The sequence below is a fragment of the Microcaecilia unicolor genome, chromosome 5 (assembly GCF_901765095.1).
Source record: "Microcaecilia unicolor chromosome 5, aMicUni1.1, whole genome shotgun sequence".
Lineage (NCBI taxonomy): Eukaryota > Metazoa > Chordata > Amphibia > Gymnophiona > Siphonopidae > Microcaecilia > Microcaecilia unicolor.
Genome location: NC_044035.1, coordinates 11,727,152 through 11,750,175, shown reverse-complemented (window position 1 = coordinate 11,750,175; position 23,024 = coordinate 11,727,152). Strand labels below are relative to the sequence as shown.

The following is a 23,024-nucleotide window of genomic DNA, read 5'->3' as shown; positions in this document are numbered from 1 at the left end:
GCCCAATTGTAGATGGGTTTCCAGGATCCTCCTTTTCCTTTCTGGTCACTTGGCAGGGGCTTGAAGGCAACCAGAGATCACTAGGTACCTTTAGTCAGAGGCGTAACAAAGGACATCTTCTTCCTCAAAATCTCCTCTTTTATTATCTCTTAACTCCACCTCTCCTGTCACTCTTCTCTCCAGGGGCAATTTTCCTCTGTATTTTGTTTCATAAACACTCCCAGTCACTCCCCTTAGTGACTCTACACTGGGACTTTTTTCAGTAATCCCAGTCTATCGGGATTACATTCTCCCTTCAATTACCTAATCTCTTGCCCTCAAGGGATTACCTTGGATTCTGTTCTCCTTTTTCTTTTCTAGAGCATCAGCAACCCTACACAACATCATTTCAGCTTAATTTAACATTTAACCTATAGTAACATAGTAAATGAGGGCAGATAAGGACCTGTACGGTCCATCCAGTCTGCCCAACAATGTAAACTCATTTTACATGGTATGTGATACTTTATATGTATACCCGAGTTTGATTGGTCCTTGCTGTTCTCAGGGCACAGACCATAGAAGTCTGCCCAGCACTGTTCTTGCACTAAAAGTTCTGAAGATTCTGGAATCCTAAAGAGTTACAAGATTCTGGAATCCCAATTAGTAGCAACATTCCATGTAGAACCCCAAAGAGTAACATAGTAACATATAGTAACATAGTAAATGAGGGCAGATAAGGACCTGTACGGTCCATCCAGTCTGCCCAACAATGTAAACTCATTTTACATGGTATGTGATACTTTATATGTATACCCGAGTTTGATTGGTCCTTGCTGTTCTCAGGGCACAGACCATAGAAGTCTGCCCAGCACTGTTCTTGCACTAAAAGTTCTGAAGATTCTGGAATCCTAAAGAGTTACAAGATTCTGGAATCCCAATTAGTAGCAACATTCCATGTAGAACCCCAAAGAGTAACATAGTAACATATAGTAACATAGTAAATGAGGGCAGATAAGGACCTGTACGGTCCATCCAGTCTGCCCAACAATGTAAACTCATTTTACATGGTATGTGATACTTTATATGTATACCCGAGTTTGATTGGTCCTTGCTGTTCTCAGGGCACAGACCATAGAAGTCTGCCCAGCACTGTTCTTGCACTAAAAGTTCTGAAGATTCTGGAATCCTAAAGAGTTACAAGATTCTGGAATCCCAATTAGTAGCAACATTCCATGTAGAACCCCAAAGAGTAACATAGTAACATATAGTAACATAGTAAATGAGGGCAGATAAGGACCTGTACGGTCCATCCAGTCTGCCCAACAATGTAAACTCATTTTACATGGTATGTGATACTTTATATGTATACCCGAGTTTGATTGGTCCTTGCTGTTCTCAGGGCACAGACCATAGAAGTCTGCCCAGCACTGTTCTTGCACTAAAAGTTCTGAAGATTCTGGAATCCTAAAGAGTTACAAGATTCTGGAATCCCAATTAGTAGCAACATTCCATGTAGAACCCCAAAGAGTAACATAGTAACATATAGTAACATAGTAAATGAGGGCAGATAAGGACCTGTACGGTCCATCCAGTCTGCCCAACAATGTAAACTCATTTTACATGGTATGTGATACTTTATATGTATACCCGAGTTTGATTGGTCCTTGCTGTTCTCAGGGCACAGACCATAGAAGTCTGCCCAGCACTGTTCTTGCACTAAAAGTTCTGAAGATTCTGGAATCCTAAAGAGTTACAAGATTCTGGAATCCCAATTAGTAGCAACATTCCATGTAGAACCCCAAAGAGTAACATAGTAACATATAGTAACATAGTAAATGAGGGCAGATAAGGACCTGTACGGTCCATCCAGTCTGCCCAACAATGTAAACTCATTTTACATGGTATGTGATACTTTATATGTATACCCGAGTTTGATTGGTCCTTGCTGTTCTCAGGGCACAGACCATAGAAGTCTGCCCAGCACTGTTCTTGCACTAAAAGTTCTGAAGATTCTGGAATCCTAAAGAGTTACAAGATTCTGGAATCCCAATTAGTAGCAACATTCCATGTAGAACCCCAAAGAGTAACATAGTAACATATAGTAACATAGTAAATGAGGGCAGATAAGGACCTGTACGGTCCATCCAGTCTGCCCAACAATGTAAACTCATTTTACATGGTATGTGATACTTTATATGTATACCCAAGTTTGATTGGTCCTTGCTGTTCTCAGGGCACAGACCATAGAAGTCTGCCCAGCACTGTTCTTGCACTAAAAGTTCTGAAGATTCTGGAATCCTAAAGAGTTACAAGATTCTGGAATCCCAATTAGTAGCAACATTCCATGTAGAACCCCAAAGAGTAACATAGTAACATATAGTAACATAGTAAATGAGGGCAGATAAGGACCTGTACGGTCCATCCAGTCTGCCCAACAATGTAAACTCATTTTACATGGTATGTGATACTTTATATGTATACCCGAGTTTGATTGGTCCTTGCTGTTCTCAGGGCACAGACCATAGAAGTCTGCCCAGCACTGTTCTTGCACTAAAAGTTCTGAAGATTCTGGAATCCTAAAGAGTTACAAGATTCTGGAATCCCAATTAGTAGCAACATTCCATGTAGAACCCCAAAGAGTAACATAGTAACATATAGTAACATAGTAAATGAGGGCAGATAAGGACCTGTACGGTCCATCCAGTCTGCCCAACAATGTAAACTCATTTTACATGGTATGTGATACTTTATATGTATACCCGAGTTTGATTGGTCCTTGCTGTTCTCAGGGCACAGACCATAGAAGTCTGCCCAGCACTGTTCTTGCACTAAAAGTTCTGAAGATTCTGGAATCCTAAAGAGTTACAAGATTCTGGAATCCCAATTAGTAGCAACATTCCATGTAGAACCCCAAAGAGTAACATAGTAACATATAGTAACATAGTAAATGAGGGCAGATAAGGACCTGTACGGTCCATCCAGTCTGCCCAACAATGTAAACTCATTTTACATGGTATGTGATACTTTATATGTATACCCGAGTTTGATTGGTCCTTGCTGTTCTCAGGGCACAGACCATAGAAGTCTGCCCAGCACTGTTCTTGCACTAAAAGTTCTGAAGATTCTGGAATCCTAAAGAGTTACAAGATTCTGGAATCCCAATTAGTAGCAACATTCCATGTAGAACCCCAAAGAGTAACATAGTAACATATAGTAACATAGTAAATGAGGGCAGATAAGGACCTGTACGGTCCATCCAGTCTGCCCAACAATGTAAACTCATTTTACATGGTATGTGATACTTTATATGTATACCCAAGTTTGATTGGTCCTTGCTGTTCTCAGGGCACAGACCATAGAAGTCTGCCCAGCACTGTTCTTGCACTAAAAGTTCTGAAGATTCTGGAATCCTAAAGAGTTACAAGATTCTGGAATCCCAATTAGTAGCAACATTCCATGTAGAACCCCAAAGAGTAACATAGTAACATATAGTAACATAGTAAATGAGGGCAGATAAGGACCTGTACGGTCCATCCAGTCTGCCCAACAATGTAAACTCATTTTACATGGTATGTGATACTTTATATGTATACCCGAGTTTGATTGGTCCTTGCTGTTCTCAGGGCACAGACCATAGAAGTCTGCCCAGCACTGTTCTTGCACTAAAAGTTCTGAAGATTCTGGAATCCTAAAGAGTTACAAGATTCTGGAATCCCAATTAGTAGCAACATTCCATGTAGAACCCCAAAGAGTAACATAGTAACATATAGTAACATAGTAAATGAGGGCAGATAAGGACCTGTACGGTCCATCCAGTCTGCCCAACAATGTAAACTCATTTTACATGGTATGTGATACTTTATATGTATACCCGAGTTTGATTGGTCCTTGCTGTTCTCAGGGCACAGACCATAGAAGTCTGCCCAGCACTGTTCTTGCACTAAAAGTTCTGAAGATTCTGGAATCCTAAAGAGTTACAAGATTCTGGAATCCCAATTAGTAGCAACATTCCATGTAGAACCCCAAAGAGTAACATAGTAACATATAGTAACATAGTAAATGAGGGCAGATAAGGACCTGTACGGTCCATCCAGTCTGCCCAACAATGTAAACTCATTTTACATGGTATGTGATACTTTATATGTATACCCAAGTTTGATTGGTCCTTGCTGTTCTCAGGGCACAGACCATAGAAGTCTGCCCAGCACTGTTCTTGCACTAAAAGTTCTGAAGATTCTGGAATCCTAAAGAGTTACAAGATTCTGGAATCCCAATTAGTAGCAACATTCCATGTAGAACCCCAAAGAGTAACATAGTAACATATAGTAACATAGTAAATGAGGGCAGATAAGGACCTGTACGGTCCATCCAGTCTGCCCAACAATGTAAACTCATTTTACATGGTATGTGATACTTTATATGTATACCCGAGTTTGATTGGTCCTTGCTGTTCTCAGGGCACAGACCATAGAAGTCTGCCCAGCACTGTTCTTGCACTAAAAGTTCTGAAGATTCTGGAATCCTAAAGAGTTACAAGATTCTGGAATCCCAATTAGTAGCAACATTCCATGTAGAACCCCAAAGAGTAACATAGTAACATATAGTAACATAGTAAATGAGGGCAGATAAGGACCTGTACGGTCCATCCAGTCTGCCCAACAATGTAAACTCATTTTACATGGTATGTGATACTTTATATGTATACCCGAGTTTGATTGGTCCTTGCTGTTCTCAGGGCACAGACCATAGAAGTCTGCCCAGCACTGTTCTTGCACTAAAAGTTCTGAAGATTCTGGAATCCTAAAGAGTTACAAGATTCTGGAATCCCAATTAGTAGCAACATTCCATGTAGAACCCCAAAGAGTAACATAGTAACATATAGTAACATAGTAAATGAGGGCAGATAAGGACCTGTACGGTCCATCCAGTCTGCCCAACAATGTAAACTCATTTTACATGGTATGTGATACTTTATATGTATACCCGAGTTTGATTTGTCCTTGCTTTTCTCAGGGCACAGACCGTAGAAGTCTGCCCAGCACTATTCTTGTACTAAGTTGTGAAGCTAACATTGAAGCCCCTTAAAATTTAGACTCCAGCCCATCCCTATCTATTCAGTCACGATCAGGGCATAGACCGTAGAAGTCTGCCCAGCTCTCGTTTTGTTTCCATTTACCGGCATCACCACCCAATCTCCGCGAAGATTCCACGGAACTATTCCTTCTAAACAGGATTCCTTTGTGTTTATCCCACGCATGTTTGAATTCCATTACCGTTTTCATCTCCACCACCTTCCGCGGGAGGGCATTCCACATATCCACCACCCTCTCTGTGAAAAAATACTTCCTGACATTAGTCCTGAGTCTTCCCCCCTTCAACCTGAATTCATGTCCTTTAGTTCTACCGCCTTCCCGTGTCCGGAAAAGGTTCGTTTGCGGATTAATACCTTTCAAATATTTGAACATCTGTATCATATCACCCCTGTTTCTCCTTTCCTCCAAGGTATACATGTTCAGGTCAGCAAGTCTCTCCTCGTACTGTTTGCAACGCAAATTCCATACCATTTTTGTAGGTTTTCTTTGCACCGCTTCCAGTCTTTTTACATCTTTAGCAAGATACAGCCTCCTGAACTGAACACAATACTCTAAGTGGGGCCTCACCAATGACTTGTAGAGGGGCATCAACACCTCCTTTCTTCTGCTGGTTATGCCCCTCTCTACACAGCCTAGCATCCTTCTGGCCACGGCCGTCGCCTTGTTGCATTGTTTCTTCACCTTCAGATCCTCCAACAGCAACACCCCAAGGTCTCTCTCCTGAGTTGAACTTACTATTCTCTCCCCTCCTATCCGGTATCTCATTTTTGGGTTTCCGCACCCCAAGTGCATCGCTCTACACTTCTTGGCATTAAATTTTAACTAAGTTAACACTAAATGGGGATAAACTAGTTTCAACCAGAGCGCGATCAATAACCCCGCACCACTCCACCTTACTCTGAATGGCACCTTTCTATTACTGTCTACTTAGGTCTTCTTTTTGATCCTCGATCTCACTGTAATACCAACTGTATCTTCTTCCCTGGAGTGGCGTTGCCATAACATTTTTCTGTAAGCCACATTGAGCCTGCAAATAGGTAGGAAAATGTGGGATACAAGTGCAATAAAATAAATAAATATAGTCAATCACAAAAACGTGCTGCAGACATTTTTTCTTTTCTCCTTCAATTTATTACAAACAAATCCCCCCTCTTATACACATACATTCACTGTTTACAAAATAAGCGCCACAAAAATTAACACTTTTATACATGTTATACACCCAGACCGTCACTTATCTGTTTTCAGTATTTTCTCCTCATTCTTATCCCGTGCTGCCCAAGGTATAGTGATGCGCAGACTGTCATGGCTGCATGTCTCTGACCTGGATCATTCGGTCCAGCAGCGGATGGCGGATGTTCCTTGCTGGGAGGATAACCTTTTTGGTGAGGAAGTAGAGGATCTGGTTGACTAGCTCAATAAACACAATGGTGCTACAGATTCTCTCTCCCGCCGGGCGTCTTCTGCTACTACCTCCTCATCTAGGAGGTTTTTTGGAGGGAAGAAGAGTGCTCTCTATTGCTATGCTAGGCGTAGGTACACTCCTGCTTCTCGGCAGCCTGTCCAGACTCAGTCCCAGCACGCTCGTTCTCGTCAACAGCGTGCACCTAAGGCCTCCGCGGCTCCCCAGCAAAAGCAAGGGACGGGCTTTTGACTGGCTCCAGTGCAGCATTGCCTCAGAAAAAGTGTCCATGCCGGACAGCTTGACTGTCGGGGGGAGGTTGATATTTTTTCACCAAAGGTGGCCTCTCGTAACCTCCGATCGGTGGGTTCTTCAAATAGTCCGGTCAGGATACACCCTAAATCTGGAATCCAAGTCTCCAAATTGTCCACCAGGAGCTATTCTTACAGTTCCCAGCACAAACAGGTACTTGCAGAGGAACTCTCCGCCCTTTACAGGCCCAAGCAGTCGTACCAGTTCCAGCAGGGGAAGAAGGGCTGGGATTCTATTCCAGGTACTTCTTTGTGCAGAAGAAAACAGGGGGGATGCGTCCCATCATAGACCTAAGGGCCCTGAACAAATTTCTAATCCGAGAAAAGTTCAGGATGATTTCCCTGGGCACCCTTCTTCCCATAATTCAGGAAAACGATTGCCTATGCTCTCTGGACTTAAAGGATGCCTACACTCACATCTCGATACTCCCAGCTCACAGGAAGTATCTTCAATTTCAGCTAGGAGCACAGCACTTTCAGTACCGTGTACTGCCTTTTGGCCTGGCGTCTGCGCCCAGAGTGTTTACCAAATGCCTAGCTGTAGTTGGGAGTGCATGTGTTTCCTTATCTCGACGATTGGCTGGTGAAGAGCACCTTGGAGGAGGGTGCTCTGGAGTCCATGTGAATGACTAGTCCGCAAAATCTTCCAAGCGTGGGGCACCCCCTCGGTGGATCTTTTTGCCACTCAGGTAAATCACAAACTCCCTCAGTTCTGATCCAGGCTTCAGGTCCACGACAGACTAGCGTCAGATGCCTTTCTCCTACATTGGGTGACAGGCTTCTGTATGCGTATCCTCCCATACCTCTAGTAGGGAAGACTTTGCTGAAACTCAAGCAAGACTGCGGAACCATGATCCTGATTGCACCCTTCTGGCCGCGTCAGATTTGGTTCCCTTTTCTTCTGGAGTTGTCCTCTGAAGAACCGTGGAGATTGGAGTGTTTTCGAACCCTCATCACTCAGAATGAGGGTCGCTTCTACATCCCAACCTCCAGTCTCTGGTTCTCATGGCCTGGATGTTGAGAACCTAGAATTTGCCCCCTTGGTTCTTTTAGAGGGCGTCTTCCAAGTCTTGCTTGCTTCCAGGAAAGATTCCACAAAGAGGTGTTACTCTTTCAAATGGAGGAGGTTTGCCGTCTGGTGTGACAGCAAGGCCCTAGATCTTCTTTCTTGTCCTACACAGACCCTGCTTGAGCAGTGGCGTACCTAGGGTAGTTGACACCCGGGGCCGGTCATTTTTTTAACACCCCCCTCCAAAATCTAGTACTAGGCATGCCAAGAATATAAAACACTCATGACCTATAGAGCAATTCTAGCATACCATAAGCAATAATTTCTACAAGTCACACAAGGAAAAGGAAAGCATCTTAAACACTACAGTGAGCACTAGAACATCAATTCACCTACTGTAAACGAAACCAGGCAGAACACAGATCGTCCATCTTGCACAGTCAATGCCAACCGAAAGCCATGTCTTTTTCACAAACACAGATACACCCTAATCCACTATAGAATAAGCAATAATAAACTTTCTATTTAGACAAAAATTAAACTGAACCCCCAAGATGCCAGACTCTGCATACAATGCAACACCACAGAAACAGAAAATGTCCCCTAGTACTGTGCAAAATATAAAGACAGCAGATGTAAATTTGAAAAAACTAACAAATACCAATCACCACTTTACAAATTAACAAATAGAAATAAAACAAATACAGAAAATAAAATAATACCATTTTATTGGACTAATACATTTGGCTTCCAGAGGCCAAAATCTCCTTCCTCAGGTCAATACAGTATAGTACTGTTACAGTATCCTATCCTGACCTGAGGAAGGGGGTTTTGGTCTCTGAAAGTTAAGTCAAAATGTATTAGAATTAGTCCAATAAAAAGATTACCTTGTTTACGTTCTATTATAAACATTAACACAGCTACAATACTACTTTATCCTAAAGCAAAAAAAATAAAAATATATATTTTATTTACAGTTTGTTGTCTCTGGTTTCTGCTTTCCTCATCTTCTTTTCACTGTCTTCCTTCCATCCAGCATCTGTCTTTCTTCTCTCTCTGCCATCCAGTGTCTGCCCTCTCTCCCTGCCTCTTCCATCTACATCTGCCCTCTATCTCTGAGTCTTCCATCTACCATCTGCCCCTGTCTTCCCTCTCTCTCTCCCCCTTCCATTCACTGTCTGCCCTTTCTATCGCTTCCATCCACTATCTGCCCTTTCTCTCTGTCCGCTCAATCCACCATTTGCCCTCCCTCTCCCATCTAGGGTCTGCCCTCCCTCTCACTCCCCCTTCCATCCAGGATCTGTCCCCTCTCTGCCCCTTTTTTTTTCAGCCCCCAGTTCCAGCCCCACTATCCCACCAGTTCCCAGTTTCAGCCCCAGTCCTTTTCTCCCACCAGTCCCGAGCTTTAGCCCCCAGCCACTTCTCCCTGTCCCCTTTTTAGCCCCCAGTTTCAACCCCAGCCCTTTTCTGTCACCAGTCCTGAGCTTCAGCCCCAGCCACTTCTCCCTGTCTCCTTTTCAGCCCCCAGTCCCCACAATTTCAGCCCCTGCCGCCTTTCAGCCCCCAGTCCCAGTACTAGCCCCCTTATCCCACCTACCCTCCTTCAGCCCCCAGTTTCAGCCCCCTTCATCCACATGCCTTGCCCCCCTTTTCAGCCCGACCCATTCTCCCACCTGACCCAGGCATGCCCCATTTTCTGTCATGACCCCTTCTCAGACCCCAGTTCCAACCCCCTTCTCCCATTTGAGAGCCCCCTCCTCCCATCTGAGAACCCCCTTCCCACCCCTTCTCCCATCTGAGAACCCCCAGAACACCCCTCTCCTCTCCCATCTGAGAACCTCCCCCCCACCCCAGTCCCCTTCTCCCATCTGGAAACCCCCTCCCCACTCCAGTCCCCTTCTCCCATCTGAAAACCCCCTCCCCATCTAACAACCCCCACAACACCCCTCTCCCATCTGAGAACCCCCTCCCCACCCCAGTCCTCTTCTCCCATATAAAAACCTCCTCCCCTCCCCATGTGAGAACCCCCACAACACCCCTCTCCCATCTGAGACCCCCTTCCCCACCCCAGTCCCGTTCTCCCATATGAAAACCCCCTCCCCTCCCCATGTGAGAACCCCCACAACACCCCTCTCCCATCTGAGAACCCCCTCCCCACTCCAGTCCCCTTCTCCCATCTGAAAACCCCCTCCCCATCTAAGAACCCCCACAACACCCCTCTCCCATCTGAGACCTCCCTCCCCACCCCAGTCCTGTTCTCCCATATGAAAACCCCCTCCCCATGTGAGAACCCCCACAACACCCCTCTCCTATCTGAGAACCCCCTCCTCACTCAGTCCCCTTCTCCCATCTGAAAACCCTCTCCCCACTCCAGTCCCCTTCTCCCATCTGAAAACCCCCTCCCCATATAAGAACCCCCACAACACCCCTCTCCCATCTGAGAACCCCCTCCCCACCCCAGTCCCGTTCTCCCATATAAAAACCCCCTCCCCTTCCCATGTGAGAACCCCCACAACACCCCTCTCCCATCTGAGAACCCCCTCCCCACTCCAGTCCCCTTCTCCCATCTGAAACCCCCCTCCCCATCTAAGAACCCCCATAATACCCCTCTCCCATCTGAGGACCCCCACCCCGACCCGACTCTCGTGCTCCCACCCTACCTTTACAAAAAATTTTTGAAGCGTCGTTGCAGGCAGCGCCTCGGGTCTGCCTTGTTGGTAAAATAAGTAAATCTCTTCGCTTTGAAGTTCGTCGTCATCGGGCCTCACTATGTCCCGCTCTCGCGGAAATAGGAAGTTACCTCAGAGGAGGGCGGGACATAGTGAGGCCCGACGACGACGAACTTCGAAGCGAAGAGATTTACTTCTTTTACCAGCAGGGCAGACGCGAGGCGCTGCCTGCAACGACGCTTCAAAAAACGTTTTTTAAAGGTAGGGTGGGAGCAGCGGGAGCGAAGTGGATCACCCTCCCACCCACTGACACCCGGGGCGGACCGCTCCCACCGCCCCCCCCTTGGTACGCCACTGTGCTTGAGTACCTTCTACACTTGTCAGAGTCTGGTCTCAAGACCAACTCCGTAAGGGTTCATCTTAGTGCGATTAGTGCATATCACCTCCGTGTAGAGGGTAAGCCTATCTCTGGACAGCCTTTAGTTGTTCGCTTCATGAGAGGTTTGCTTTTGTCAAAGCCCCCTGTCAAACCTCCACCAGTGTCGTGGGATCTCAATGTCGTTCTCACCCAGCTGATGAAAGCTTGTTTTGAGCCACTGAATTCTTGCCATCTGAAGTACTTGACCTGGAAAGCCATTTTCTTGGTGGCATTTACTTCAACTCGTAGAGTCAGTGAGCTTCAGGCCTCGGTAGTGCATGCACCTTATATCAAGTTTCATCACAACAGAGTAGTCCTCCGCATGCACCCTAAGTTCCTACCAAAGGTGGTGTCGGAGTTCCATCTTAATCAGTCAGTTGTCTTGCCAACATTCTTTCCCCGTCCTCATACCCGCCCTGGCGAAAGCAGTTTGCACACCTTGGATTGCAAGAGAGCATTGGCCTTTTACGTGGAGCGGACGAAGCCCTTTAGACAGTCCGCTCAGTTATTTCTCTCTTTTGATCCCAACAGGAGGGGAGTCACCATCGAAAACGTACAATCTCCAGTTGGCTAGCAGATTGCATATCCTTCACTTATGCCAAGCTGGGCTGACTCTGGAGGGCCATGTCACGACTCATAATGTTAGAGCCTTGGCTGCGTCAGTGGCTCACTTAAAGTCAGCCTCTATTGAGGAGATTTGCAAGGCTGTAACATGGTCATCAGTCCACACATTCACATCTCACTACTGCCTTCAGCAGGATATCCGATGCGACAGCTGGTTTGGGCAGTCGGTGCTGCAGAATCTGTTCGGGGTTTAGAATCCAACTCCACTCCCCTAGGCCCATTTTTGTTTTGTTCCAGGCTGCACTCTCAGTTAGTTGTTTATGGTTTCAGGTCAATCTATGTTATGTCCTCGCCGTTGCGAGGCCCAGTTGTCCAATGTTCATTGTTTTGAGTGAGCCTGGATGCTAGGGATACCCCATCAGTGAGAACAAGCAGCCTGCTTGTCCTCGGAGAAAGCGAAGGTACATACCTGTAGCAGGTATTCTTCAAGGACAGCAGGCTGATTGTTCTCACAAACCCGCTTTCCTCCCCTTTTGGAGTTGGTGTTTATTTGCTTTTTGATTAAACTGAGCGGGAACGCTCATGCGACAGGCGGGAAGACCGCTGCGCATGCGCGGTGCATGCTGCACGCGCGCCAGAAGACTCTGGCAAAATTTTTTATGTATAGCTTTCAAAATTGCTGATTCCCTAGAGGACACAGACGTCAACCCACATTTGAGAACAATCAGCCTGCTGTCCTCGGAGAATACCTGCTGCAGGTATGTATTTTCGCTTTTTCATGTTCTCTCTAGCAGCCTCACCCTGAGCTCAATGTGTGCTATAGGAGAAGGGTCACAGCCATATGCAACTTACTAAACTTATTGTGTGAAAAGGGGGTGTTGCATATGTGTTTTCTTGTCAAGTGGTGCTTAGATGGCAACTCTGGCTGTATCAACTAAGGCCGGTGGTGGGCTGGCTTGTATGGTCTGAGTTTTGTATGTGGCGATCTGGTTTAGGATACGCTATACAGAGCTTTGACGGAAACTCAAGAAATTTGGAATGTGAGGACAATGCCGGGCAGACTTTTACGGTCTGTGTCCTGCAAATGACAAGACCGATTTGGATAGGTTGGAATGGGCTTTGATGGCTTCTCCAGTAGTTGAAGCATAAGGACAGAGCCATTTCCCATGTGTAACCATGACCGTGCAGACTATACCGCAACTGTGGACCTACAGCGCCTTCCCAATAACAGAGAGCGACACTGACTTCTGAAAAGACATCAAACACATGGACCTTGCAACCTAATAATTATGGATTTTAGTTTTCTACACTTTAGTTTTCTACTTTGACTTTGACCTTTTCTATTTATATCCTGTGCTCTCTTATCCCCAGTGTTCTATGACCATTTATAATCAATAATAACATCTTTGTCTTACTTCTCTCAGCATTCACAAGCCAAAAGTGGGGAAATAAGATAAAGATAAAGATCAGGGTGTTGATGATTCTGCAAACCCCAAGTTCTTGAAAATAGGAGACCTAGCCCATAGAACTTATACCCATTTAAAGTTGAAGCTGTGACCTCTACTACAGCCAGGTTTGAGAACCATACATCTTGGGTTCATCTGAAAGATAAAGTACAGTAAAGCACAGGACTCAGAATCACAACTGGAGACATCTCAGAACCAGAACCTCCAGCACAATAGAGCCAAGCAAATCAGGAGATAAATAATTTGAGATTCACAATTGCCATTTATGGAATTTGAACTGATACCACTTGTACGAGAATAACACCAAACCTTAACCCTGACCAAGATATTACAATGTATGTGCAAATGCAAGATGTTTTACATGCTACAGACATTGAAACCCATGTCTACATGTCATTTAGCTATACAATTATTTAGCTATAAGTGTAACCTCTATTAGTATATCCAACCATAGTATGACCCTTCTTAGTATTATTTTTTTTCTTAGGTTCTCTTCCTTTGGTATATGGTATAAGGTATATGGGAATTACCCATAGAAATTGTTGCTACCATTTTGCTCTATGTTGGAAGCCCTAACGGTTGCTTCAGCCTATTTTTAGTTACACCATTGGCAATGTTAAACACAAAGATCCCCCTTATTAGTGCCTCTCCTATTTACTATCCGCTTCTTAGTGCTCATGATTGGGTGGCCATGACGGGTTAAGTAAGGCTCGGGAATCCCAACCTGCTTAGGGATTCTGGATACCTGCAACCCAAGACAGCCTGCAATCAGAGTACTAATCATATGTTTGTTGAGCTCATAGCAACATGGAGTTAGCTCAAGATTTTGAAGTGAGAGCAAACACCTAGGTGCAGGACTAGGTCGTTAGCAAGGAGCATTAGCCTTAACCATATTTGGTGAAGGTCGTGTTTAAATAGACCTTCAAGTGGGGATATGAATATTATTATTATTTGGTTCAAGGCCTGACTTAGGTTCAGGATCTAAAATGAGAGAAAAACTTAAAGGCCTGTGACTCTGACTTGAACTTCAGTGTTGCTCAAAGGCTCATGAGCTATTGAGACACTGCAGAGCAAGTAGACATCTGCAAGAATAAGGAAGGGTGGGGGTCTAACTTGCAGAGTTGCATGAATGTGGCAATATGGTGGTTACAGATGTTCTTGAAAAACAGAACAAGATGGCTTCTCAGGAAGATGACCAGGCGCCACAGAAAGTGTTTTGAGGAAGATGACGTGAGTCTTCCAGTAAAAGCTAGTCCATTATTAGCATTTCCCAGAAGAACTAACCAACTCATTACCATAGCCAATCAGTGTTAACCATTACATTAGCATAGATCCAATAAGGTGTGCTCACTGTCATATTATCCGTATCCTGAATGGACATATAAAAATGAGTGTACTTCCTACTTCAAGCCAGAGAGACAGCTGAGCTGCTCTCTCCTATGAGAAACCAATTAATTGTATCTGAATTGGCAAGTAATCTGATTGCTTTCTCATAAGTAGCCATGACTCTTTTATATCTACTAATTGGCTTTGAGTGGTAAAATATAACATTAAAGACTCAGTCCCAGAAAACACCTATGTGTAGCTGGGGTACTATATTCCCATAACCAAGTGATTGTGCATGTTGTCACGCCTGTGGTCGTGACCACCCTCAGACTTACCTTATTTCTGGGGGTCAGCATCTATGCTGGCTTCTATCTGTTTCTGTGTTAGTCTTGTCTCTGTCTCTGTGTGCTGATTGCTTCACTAGACCTCACCTGTGTGGGCTACGCCTCTCTGAGGAGCCAGCATCTAAGATGGCTCCCGCTTGTTTTGTGCCAGCTTCCACGATGGCTTCTGCCTGTTCTAGTTGCCTGCCTTTGTTACTACTCCAGTCCCGAGTTCTAGTCCTGCTCTTCCTTGTATCCAGTTCTAGGGTGGTCTTGCCTGCCTCTGCTGCTCCTCGGCAGTGGTCCAAGGGCTCACGAATTCCGGTCCTGCCTTGAGGACCTGACACATGTTGCTTGTATATTCTTTGGAGTCTTAGATATAGAGATAATTTCTGTAGCAATATTCTGTACTCACAGTGAAATATCATTGATCTGTTAATTGTATAAGTACTTGGTAAGATATCTAATAAAGAGCAAACTGATGCAGCCTTGGGTGGTTCATTTCTTCCTAAGTATTAGTGGGTGGTCCACTATACTGGGAGGGATAAATGCACCCTAAAATTTATACAATTTCTACAGTCTACGTCCTAGAAACAGCAAAGAAAGACCATGATCAAGTATATAATATCACTTTTATTGTTGAGTTAATCTTGAATTGATAGTGAATGTGACTGTTGGGCAGACTAGAAGGACCATTCAGGTCTTTATCTGCCATCACTTACTATGTTACTTGCAATCATAGTACAAGAAACAGAATACAAAGAGTAGCCCCCCTCAGGACTACATTACAATCCCTGGTGGTCTAGCAGTGTAGTCAGGGCAGGAGCAATGCCCCAGTCGTGGCAGCCCTTTTGAGAACAGAGCAAGAGTACCTGGGGATCACTCTTGCCTTCCAACTACACCCCTCAACCACCACGGTTTATAAGATATGCCCAAGGGGGAGAAAGGAGGGAGGATATGCTGCACCATATGCCTGGAATAGAGTTCCTGAGCCGGTATGTCAAGCTCCATCTCTGGCCGTCTTCAAATCTAGGATAAAAGCCCACCTTTTTGATGCTGCTTTTAACTCCTAACCCTTGTTCACTTGTTCAGAACCCATATTTTATCATCCTCACTTTAATATTCCCTTATCTCTTGTTTGTCCTGTTTGTCTGTCCTAATTAGATTGTAGGCTCTGTCGAGCAGGGACTGTCTCTTCATGTTCAAGTGTACAGCACTGTGTACGTCTAGTAGCACTATAGAAATGATAAGTAGTAGTAGTGTTTGGGATTCCGGAATCTTGCTACTGTTGGGATTCTGCACGGAATCTTGCTACTCTTTGGGATTCCGGAATCTTGCTACTGTTGGGATTCTGTGCAGAATCTTGCTACTCTTTGTCCTTATCTCTTATTTGGCCTGTTGTCCTAATTAGATTGTAGGCTCTGTCGAGCAGGGACTGTCTCTTCATGTTCAAGTGTACAGCGCTGCATATGTCTAGTAGCGCTATAGAAATGATTAGTAGTAGTAGTAGTATGTAAATTGTACATATACAATTAGTACAGCTGCTAAAAATAAATGATTAGAGTTTGTTTAAAGGAAGGCACAAACTGTACAAGGGATGGGGTGACTTCCGTATAAGGAAAGGCTAAAGCGGCTAGGGCTCTTCAGCTTGGAGAAAAGACGGCTGAGGGGAGATATGATAGAGGTATATAAAATAATGGAGTAGAATAGAATGAGTAGATGTGAATTGCTCGTTTACTCTTTCCAAAAATACTAGGACTTTGGGGGCATGGAATGAAGCTACAAAGTAGTAAATTTAAAACGAATCGGAGAAAACATTTCTTCGCTCAACGTGTAATTAAATTCTGGAATTTGTTGCCAGAGAATGTGGTAAAAATAGTTAGGGTTTAAAAAAAGGTTTGGATATCTTCCTAAAAGTCCATAAGCCACTATTATTTATTTATTTAGTTGGATTTATTTACCACGTTTTTGAAAGAATTCACTCAAGGTGGTGTACAGTAAAAATGGACTTGGGAAAATCCACTGCTTATTTCTAGGACAAGCAGCATAAAATGTTTTGTACTCTTTTGGGATCTTGCCAGGTACTTGTGACCTGGATTGGCCACTGTTGGAAACAGGATACTGGGCTTGATGGACTTTCAGTCTGTCCCAGTATGGCAATGCTTATGTTCTTATAAGGGAGGTATTTTTTATGGTCAGTCACTTTGATGCCTAGCGAGAGCAAGTGAAGTGGCTCTAGGGAAGCTATGTGAGGTTCAGGGATGGGTTGTGAGAGATGAAAAACAAAGAAAGTGGAATGGGGATTGGATTGGATTGTGTTGGATAGGTTTGCTGAAAGGCTGCAGTTGTCTACAGAAGGCTGAGATTGTAAAGGAGCTAATATAGGGAAAAACCCTATGTCTCTCCTCTATCTGTATTGAGAGGACGAGGATGAGTTTCCTCTCTGCTGGAACAGCTGCAATTATAGGACTTGGGCAAAGAGAGCTGAGGTTTCAAAAAAGTGATTATAGAGTGCTTTCTCTGATCTGTGAAATGTGTGAAACGTCAGAGTAGTGCAGGTTACAGATCTCAGAGGATTGGAAAATCCTGAGAGAGTTAAAATCACAGAAGTGTTTGTTGAAATTTTCCTGTCAAGGCATTAGATATCTATATATATAAAACTCACCTTCAACGTTCTATTGTCTGACGTCACTGAAGCCAAGGTTCGTAAGTTCGAAGCTCTGAAGCCACGAAACACACAGTCTCGGGGCCCCGCCCTTGTGTCAAACGTTATGACGTTGAGGGCGGAGCAATTCACTCACATTGACAGCGGCCAGGGCGGCACAGTGGCGTCACTGACGATGAAGGTGCGTTGGGTGGGGGGGCCAGAGGAAAGCCTTGCTAGCGCCCGTTTCATTGGCTCCAGAAACGGGCCTTTTTTTACTAGTCATACATAAAAGGAACTGAGGGAGATGGCCTAGTGGGGTTCCTGCTAGGTCATACCCCTAATGGTAGCCAACTAGCCGGTTTTCAGTCAGCTTGGATGGTTTTAAACGGACAGACCGGCTGCAGGCACAGCATTAAAACTGGCTTCAGAAAAGCCATTTTTTTCTGCCTTCAGTCTTTCTGCCCCAGCGGTCCTGCAACTATGTCGCCCTTCCTTCCCTCTCTCTCTTGAATCTAGCAACCCTCAGTGTATTTCTTTCTTCATCCTCAGGTGCCCATAGGTTCAGCAGCATCTCTCACTCATCTCTTCTACCCCGTGGTCCTCTAAAATCAATGAGTCATTGACATCCAGGAAAACACACTATTCTTGTTGCCTGGGGCTTCTCTCTGCTATTTAGCGACCCACAGGAAGTTGCATCAGAGGAAGCAGGACAGCAGCAGAGTAAAACCTTAGGCAGCAGGAAGTAGTCTGTCTTCCTGGATGCCTCCTCCTCGCTCCTTTTAGAGGAATATGAGTAGGATCAGGAGAGGGCAGGGTGCTGGACATGAGGGGAGAGAGAGATGGCAGACTTAGGGGGAGATGGAAAGATGCCACACAGGTATGGGGGAGAGAGGGAGAGATGCTACACATATGGGAGTATATAAACCAGATATGTGGAAGGGGAGAGAGGGGAAGGAAGGGGAGAGTGGGGGAGAATGCAGAGCAATGGGGGGGGGGGGGGGGTAGAGGATGAAATGCCAGACCTGCAGGAGGGAACGAGAGATGCCAGTTGGGGGGTAGTGTTAGAGATGGGGGTGGAGATACTGGACAGGGGAGATGGATAAAAAAGGAGGAGAATTGCTGGACTTTGGGAGGAGGGATAGAGGGAGTCACCAGTCCAGGAAACAGTTCCTTCTCTTAGGGGGTCAAAAACCAGAAAACCTATCCACTGAGACAATTAGAAACCTAACCCACTGTGCATGGAGACTAATGAAATTTCCGTACTTGTAATCAAAATGAAATTTGGTTACCTGTAATCAAAGTAAGGTTCCTCAATCCTTACACACGTAAATGGCTCCTAACCCCTCTGAAATCACCCTCCTTATGTTTGATGAGCAGGCTTGAGATGTTTCTCTATTAAAAAACATATAAATATTCCTCTGTTCTTTACAACGTGCCCTCTATCTTCTCTCCAGGTTATCTCTGCAAGAAACCTGTCCTCCATCACTGCTTCCAGCTTTAGACCACACAAAGTGACACGCTTCATTATTCAGGGATATATTAATGATGAATATCGCAACTGGATAAGAGACATGTGCCTGGTAAGAAAAGGATTTCATCACATGGTGCCCAGATGTTTGCACTTATATTATGAGAATTCTCCACATCCTAACCTGAACGTCTGAATTCTTCTCTTATTTTCTAGCTAAAAACATGAAAGCTGACTACTGGGTCAGACCAAAGATCCATCTAGCCCATTATCTAAAATGTGCCTTCATGTGTTTTTAGAAAATAGACTTAAAATAAGAAACTGCTTGGTTTTCTGGTGTGAGAAACATTTATAAACTTACCCTTTTGGGGGGGTAATTCTATAAGGAGCCACCTAGTTCTAGAACACATTAACATGCGCAGATGTACATTTTCTAATCAGAAAAACAAGAGAGGCAAAAGTCAGCACAAACCAAAGAAATGGGGGACTAGAGTAGATCAGAAACAACGAGAAAAGGATTATTTTACAAAATTTATTGCATGAACTACAACCCTTTATAGTAAACTCAAAACCGTAACACAAAATGGCCATGTTTTACCCCAAATTAGGGCTGCATCAGGTTAAAATATGTAAGTACAAACAGTTGTAACCATCAAGGTTACTTTAAATTAAAAATGTATAAAGAGTAGACATACCCATATATAATTAAAAACAAACCGGTCGGAGTCAAGATGGCGCCGACACGCTGAACGCTGTAAACCTGCTCAGAACAATTTGCTGCTGAACTTGATTTTCCTCAAAAAATAATGCCCCACAAGCGAAAAGGGTTGGTGAGAGCCTTACCTTCTCAGGCTCTTACGTCCTCCCCGATGCAGCGAACTCTGGACGGATTTGCAATTCGGCGTCCATCAGGTGATTCGGGAGGAGGAAACCCGCTTGACGCCAGTGCAGGGGCTCAGACGTCGCTGGAAGTTGAGACCTCTTTGTCTCTCCCGACTGTTGGTGCTCCACTCTGCCCAGCCGCGATTCGGGAAGGGGTTGCTGAACTACAAGCTCCGGAAGTCGGAGGCGGTGTGGCCAGCGGAGAGGACCCCCTCCCAGAGTTGGAGTCGGCTGTTGAAGGTAAATCGACGCGGGAGACCCCGCCAAGAGTGGTAACACTTGACATGCTTTGGCAGTCAATGCTACAAATGCAAGATTTAATAATAAATTCTACTCAAGAGACCAAAAAACTTGCTAATACTGTAGGCCAGCTATCTCAATCTTTGGATAAGCTGAAGCAAGATTTAAAAGATCAGGAAAAACACTCTCAAGAAGAAGCTGTGAAAACTAATGAAAAATTCATTGCAGAGATGAAAGATAATATGTCTATGCATCAACGGATTGAACAAATAGAAAACTATAATAGGCGATTGAACATGCGAATTCTTAATTTCCCCAAACCAGAAGGAATGTTACCATATGATTTGTTCAAAAAGTTTCTTGTGGAGAACTTAAAATTTTCAGCTCAAAATATTCCGCCGATAAACAAGATTTATTTTGTACCTACAAAGAAAGATCGAGAAGGTGTTTTGGAGGAAGCTGAAGAATTGAATGATATTTCACAGATATTGGAGGACTCTGTCCGAGGTGACAACTAGAGCTACCCTCCTTGTATCCTTTGTATTTGAACAAGACTTTGATGCTGTATTAAAACTTTACTTTAAAAATACACAGCAACAATTTTGTGGACAGAAATTGTGGATATTTCCTGACGTGACTAAAATCACTCAAGAAAGAAGAAAACAGTTTCTGGAAATGAGAGAGGAAACCAGGTCTTTAGGGGTAACTTTCTTACTTGCTTATCCTTGCAAGTGTGTTATAAAATATCTAAATATAAAGTATGTGTTTTTTGTACCAACACAATTGAGAGAATTTATAAATATGAAAAAGCTTGTCAAATGATAAAACCAACATAAAGTATTGTATGGTGGTATTTAGGGCTAGGCCTTTCCTTATATTTTTTTCTTCTTTTTATGTTCCCCTGAACTATTTGGACTCCTCCCTCTTTAATTGTGGTCAAAGGAAGATATGGTGAAATATTAATGTTTTTTCTTTAGTTAATTTTGTTTCCACTTGAAAGATATGTATTAATCATATCTGTATTTCATGTCGCAAGTATAATGCTTGTAAAGTTATGAAAATTTTCAATAAATAAAAAAAAACAAACAAACCGGTCGATATTCAGCCCGCGGAGTTCAGCATCTTTTTAAACACGGACAACTGCGGGCAAAATTAACCCTGGATATTCACTAGAACCTCTATTACCTCGACACAGCACTGTGTTTCGGCCTATGGCCTGCTTCAGGAGTCTGTGAGTAATCAAATGTCCAAAATCGTATCTTTTCAATACAGATAATGCAAAAAGTGGGTCTTTAAAAAGATGTTTGTTGTAGTAGATGGTCTTGGCATTTTTTGTATGGCATAAAAAACTAATTCCATCTACTACAACAAAGGTGTTTTAAAGACACACTCTTTGCATTATTTCTATTGAAAAGATATGATTTTGGACATTTGATTACTCACAGACTCCTGAAGCAGGCCATAGGCCGAAACACAGTGCTGCGTCGAGTCTTTGAATAAAAGTTTCTAAAGTATTAAGGTTGTCTCTCTCATCTTTGGAGGCCATGGTCGTTTTCCAACTTTTGTCTCCTTTGATGATCTCATCGGGGCAGAAAACATTAGGAACATCATAAAACTGATAGTATTCAATAGAGAATGTAGTAAAAACTCCCAAGTTATAAAATTAAGCACAAATGCTTAATAAAAAAATGGCTAAAAGATGACCATATAAATAAATAGATGCTTAAGTACTCTAATAAATAAGGGACCCTTTTACAAAGGTGTGCAAAAAGTGGCCTGCAGTAGTGTGGGCGCATGTATTGGACACATGTTGGACCATTTCTCCATCGTGTTTGGTATCCCTGGTTGTTCCAGATCTTTTCTGCCAAAGGCTCCAGAGTAAGACCAAAAATGAGTGGTGACCTGTGACAGCCTTGCCTAGTCCCCCTACCTAACACAAAAGCCTGGGAGTATTCCCCATTCTCTTTAATCCGAGCTCTCAGGTTTTTTTTTTTTTTTTGTTACATTTGTACCCCACGCTTTCCCACTCATGGCAGGCTCAATGCGGCTTACATGGGGCAATGGAGGGTTAAGTGACTTGCCCAGAGTCACAAGGAGCTGCCTGGGTGGGAATCGAACTCAGGTCCTCAGTTCCCCAGGACCAAAGTCCACCACCCTAACCACTAGGCCACTCCTCCACAGAGCTGCAATCACCTGCGATACTTGTTGCCAAAGCCCATTTTGTGCAAAGTGGCAAACATGAAATACCAGTGTACACAATCAAATTCCTTCTCGGTATCTAGTGGCAAAACTAAAAATCCTGAGAGAGTTAAAATCACAGAAGTGTTTGTTGAAACTTTCCTGGACAAGAGAAGGGGAATCTCAGAAGGATCATCTGCTTCTGTGCCCAGCAAACAAGGTTCAGAATCCTTTTACATTATCATTTGCCTATATACCGGGCATAAAGCCTGCCTAATCTTCATATACAAGCATAAGTAGTGTCATGGCTGGGGCCATGCCATTTTGTCCAGACCTATTGTTTCTCAGTATCTGGCTCTGTGACATCTCCAGACTGCTCTTTCCCTGCTGTTGATGTTCCCGCTAGCCAAGCCTCGCTTTGGTCTCCCTGCTTCTTCTTCATTTCCTACTTGTGACATCATCAGCCAACTCCTTTATAAGGACCTGAGAACTTTCATGCGGGGCCTTTGCAACAGGTCTATTTTCTCTTTTCTAGTTGTACTGTTGTTGTTTGATTCTGAGGGAATTGGTCAAGGCACAGCCCTGAGCCCTGTGTGTGTGATTTTGGTTTGAACCTGTATGGATTACTTTCCTGTTAGCTTTGCTCTCAAGCAAAGTCCTGTTCTGTTTCCTTGTGTATGTGGTTCTGGTTTGAACCTGAATGGATTACTTTCCTGTTAGCTATGCTCTTCAGCAAAGCCTGTTCTGTTTCCCTGTGTGTGTGTTTTTTTTGTTTTTTTTTTTGTTACATTTGTACCCCGCGCTTTCCCACTCATGGCAGGCTCAATGCGGCTTACATGGGGCAATGGAGGGTTAAGTGACTTGCCCAGAGTCACAAGGAGCTGCCTGTGCCGGGAATCGAGCTCAGTTCCTCAGTTCCCCAGGACCAAAGTCCACCACCCTAACCACTAGGCCACTCCTCCACTCCACTCTGGTTTGAACCTGTTTGGATTACTTTCCTGTTAGCTTTGCTCTCAAGCAAAGTCCTGTTCTGTTTCCTTGTGTAT

General features: G+C 44.1%; 1 protein-coding gene across 1 annotated transcript in view; it reads left to right on the top strand.

Moving 5' to 3' along the window:
* LOC115471042 (inactive pancreatic lipase-related protein 1-like) overlaps window positions 1-23,024 on the top strand; it is a 56,109-nt gene that overhangs the window by 13,679 nt on the left and 19,406 nt on the right. Inside the window, exon 3 of the mRNA XM_030204710.1 lies at window positions 18,665-18,790. Coding sequence (XP_030060570.1) covers window positions 18,665-18,790 — 126 coding nt within the window. The remainder of the gene's footprint in view (window positions 1-18,664; window positions 18,791-23,024) is intronic.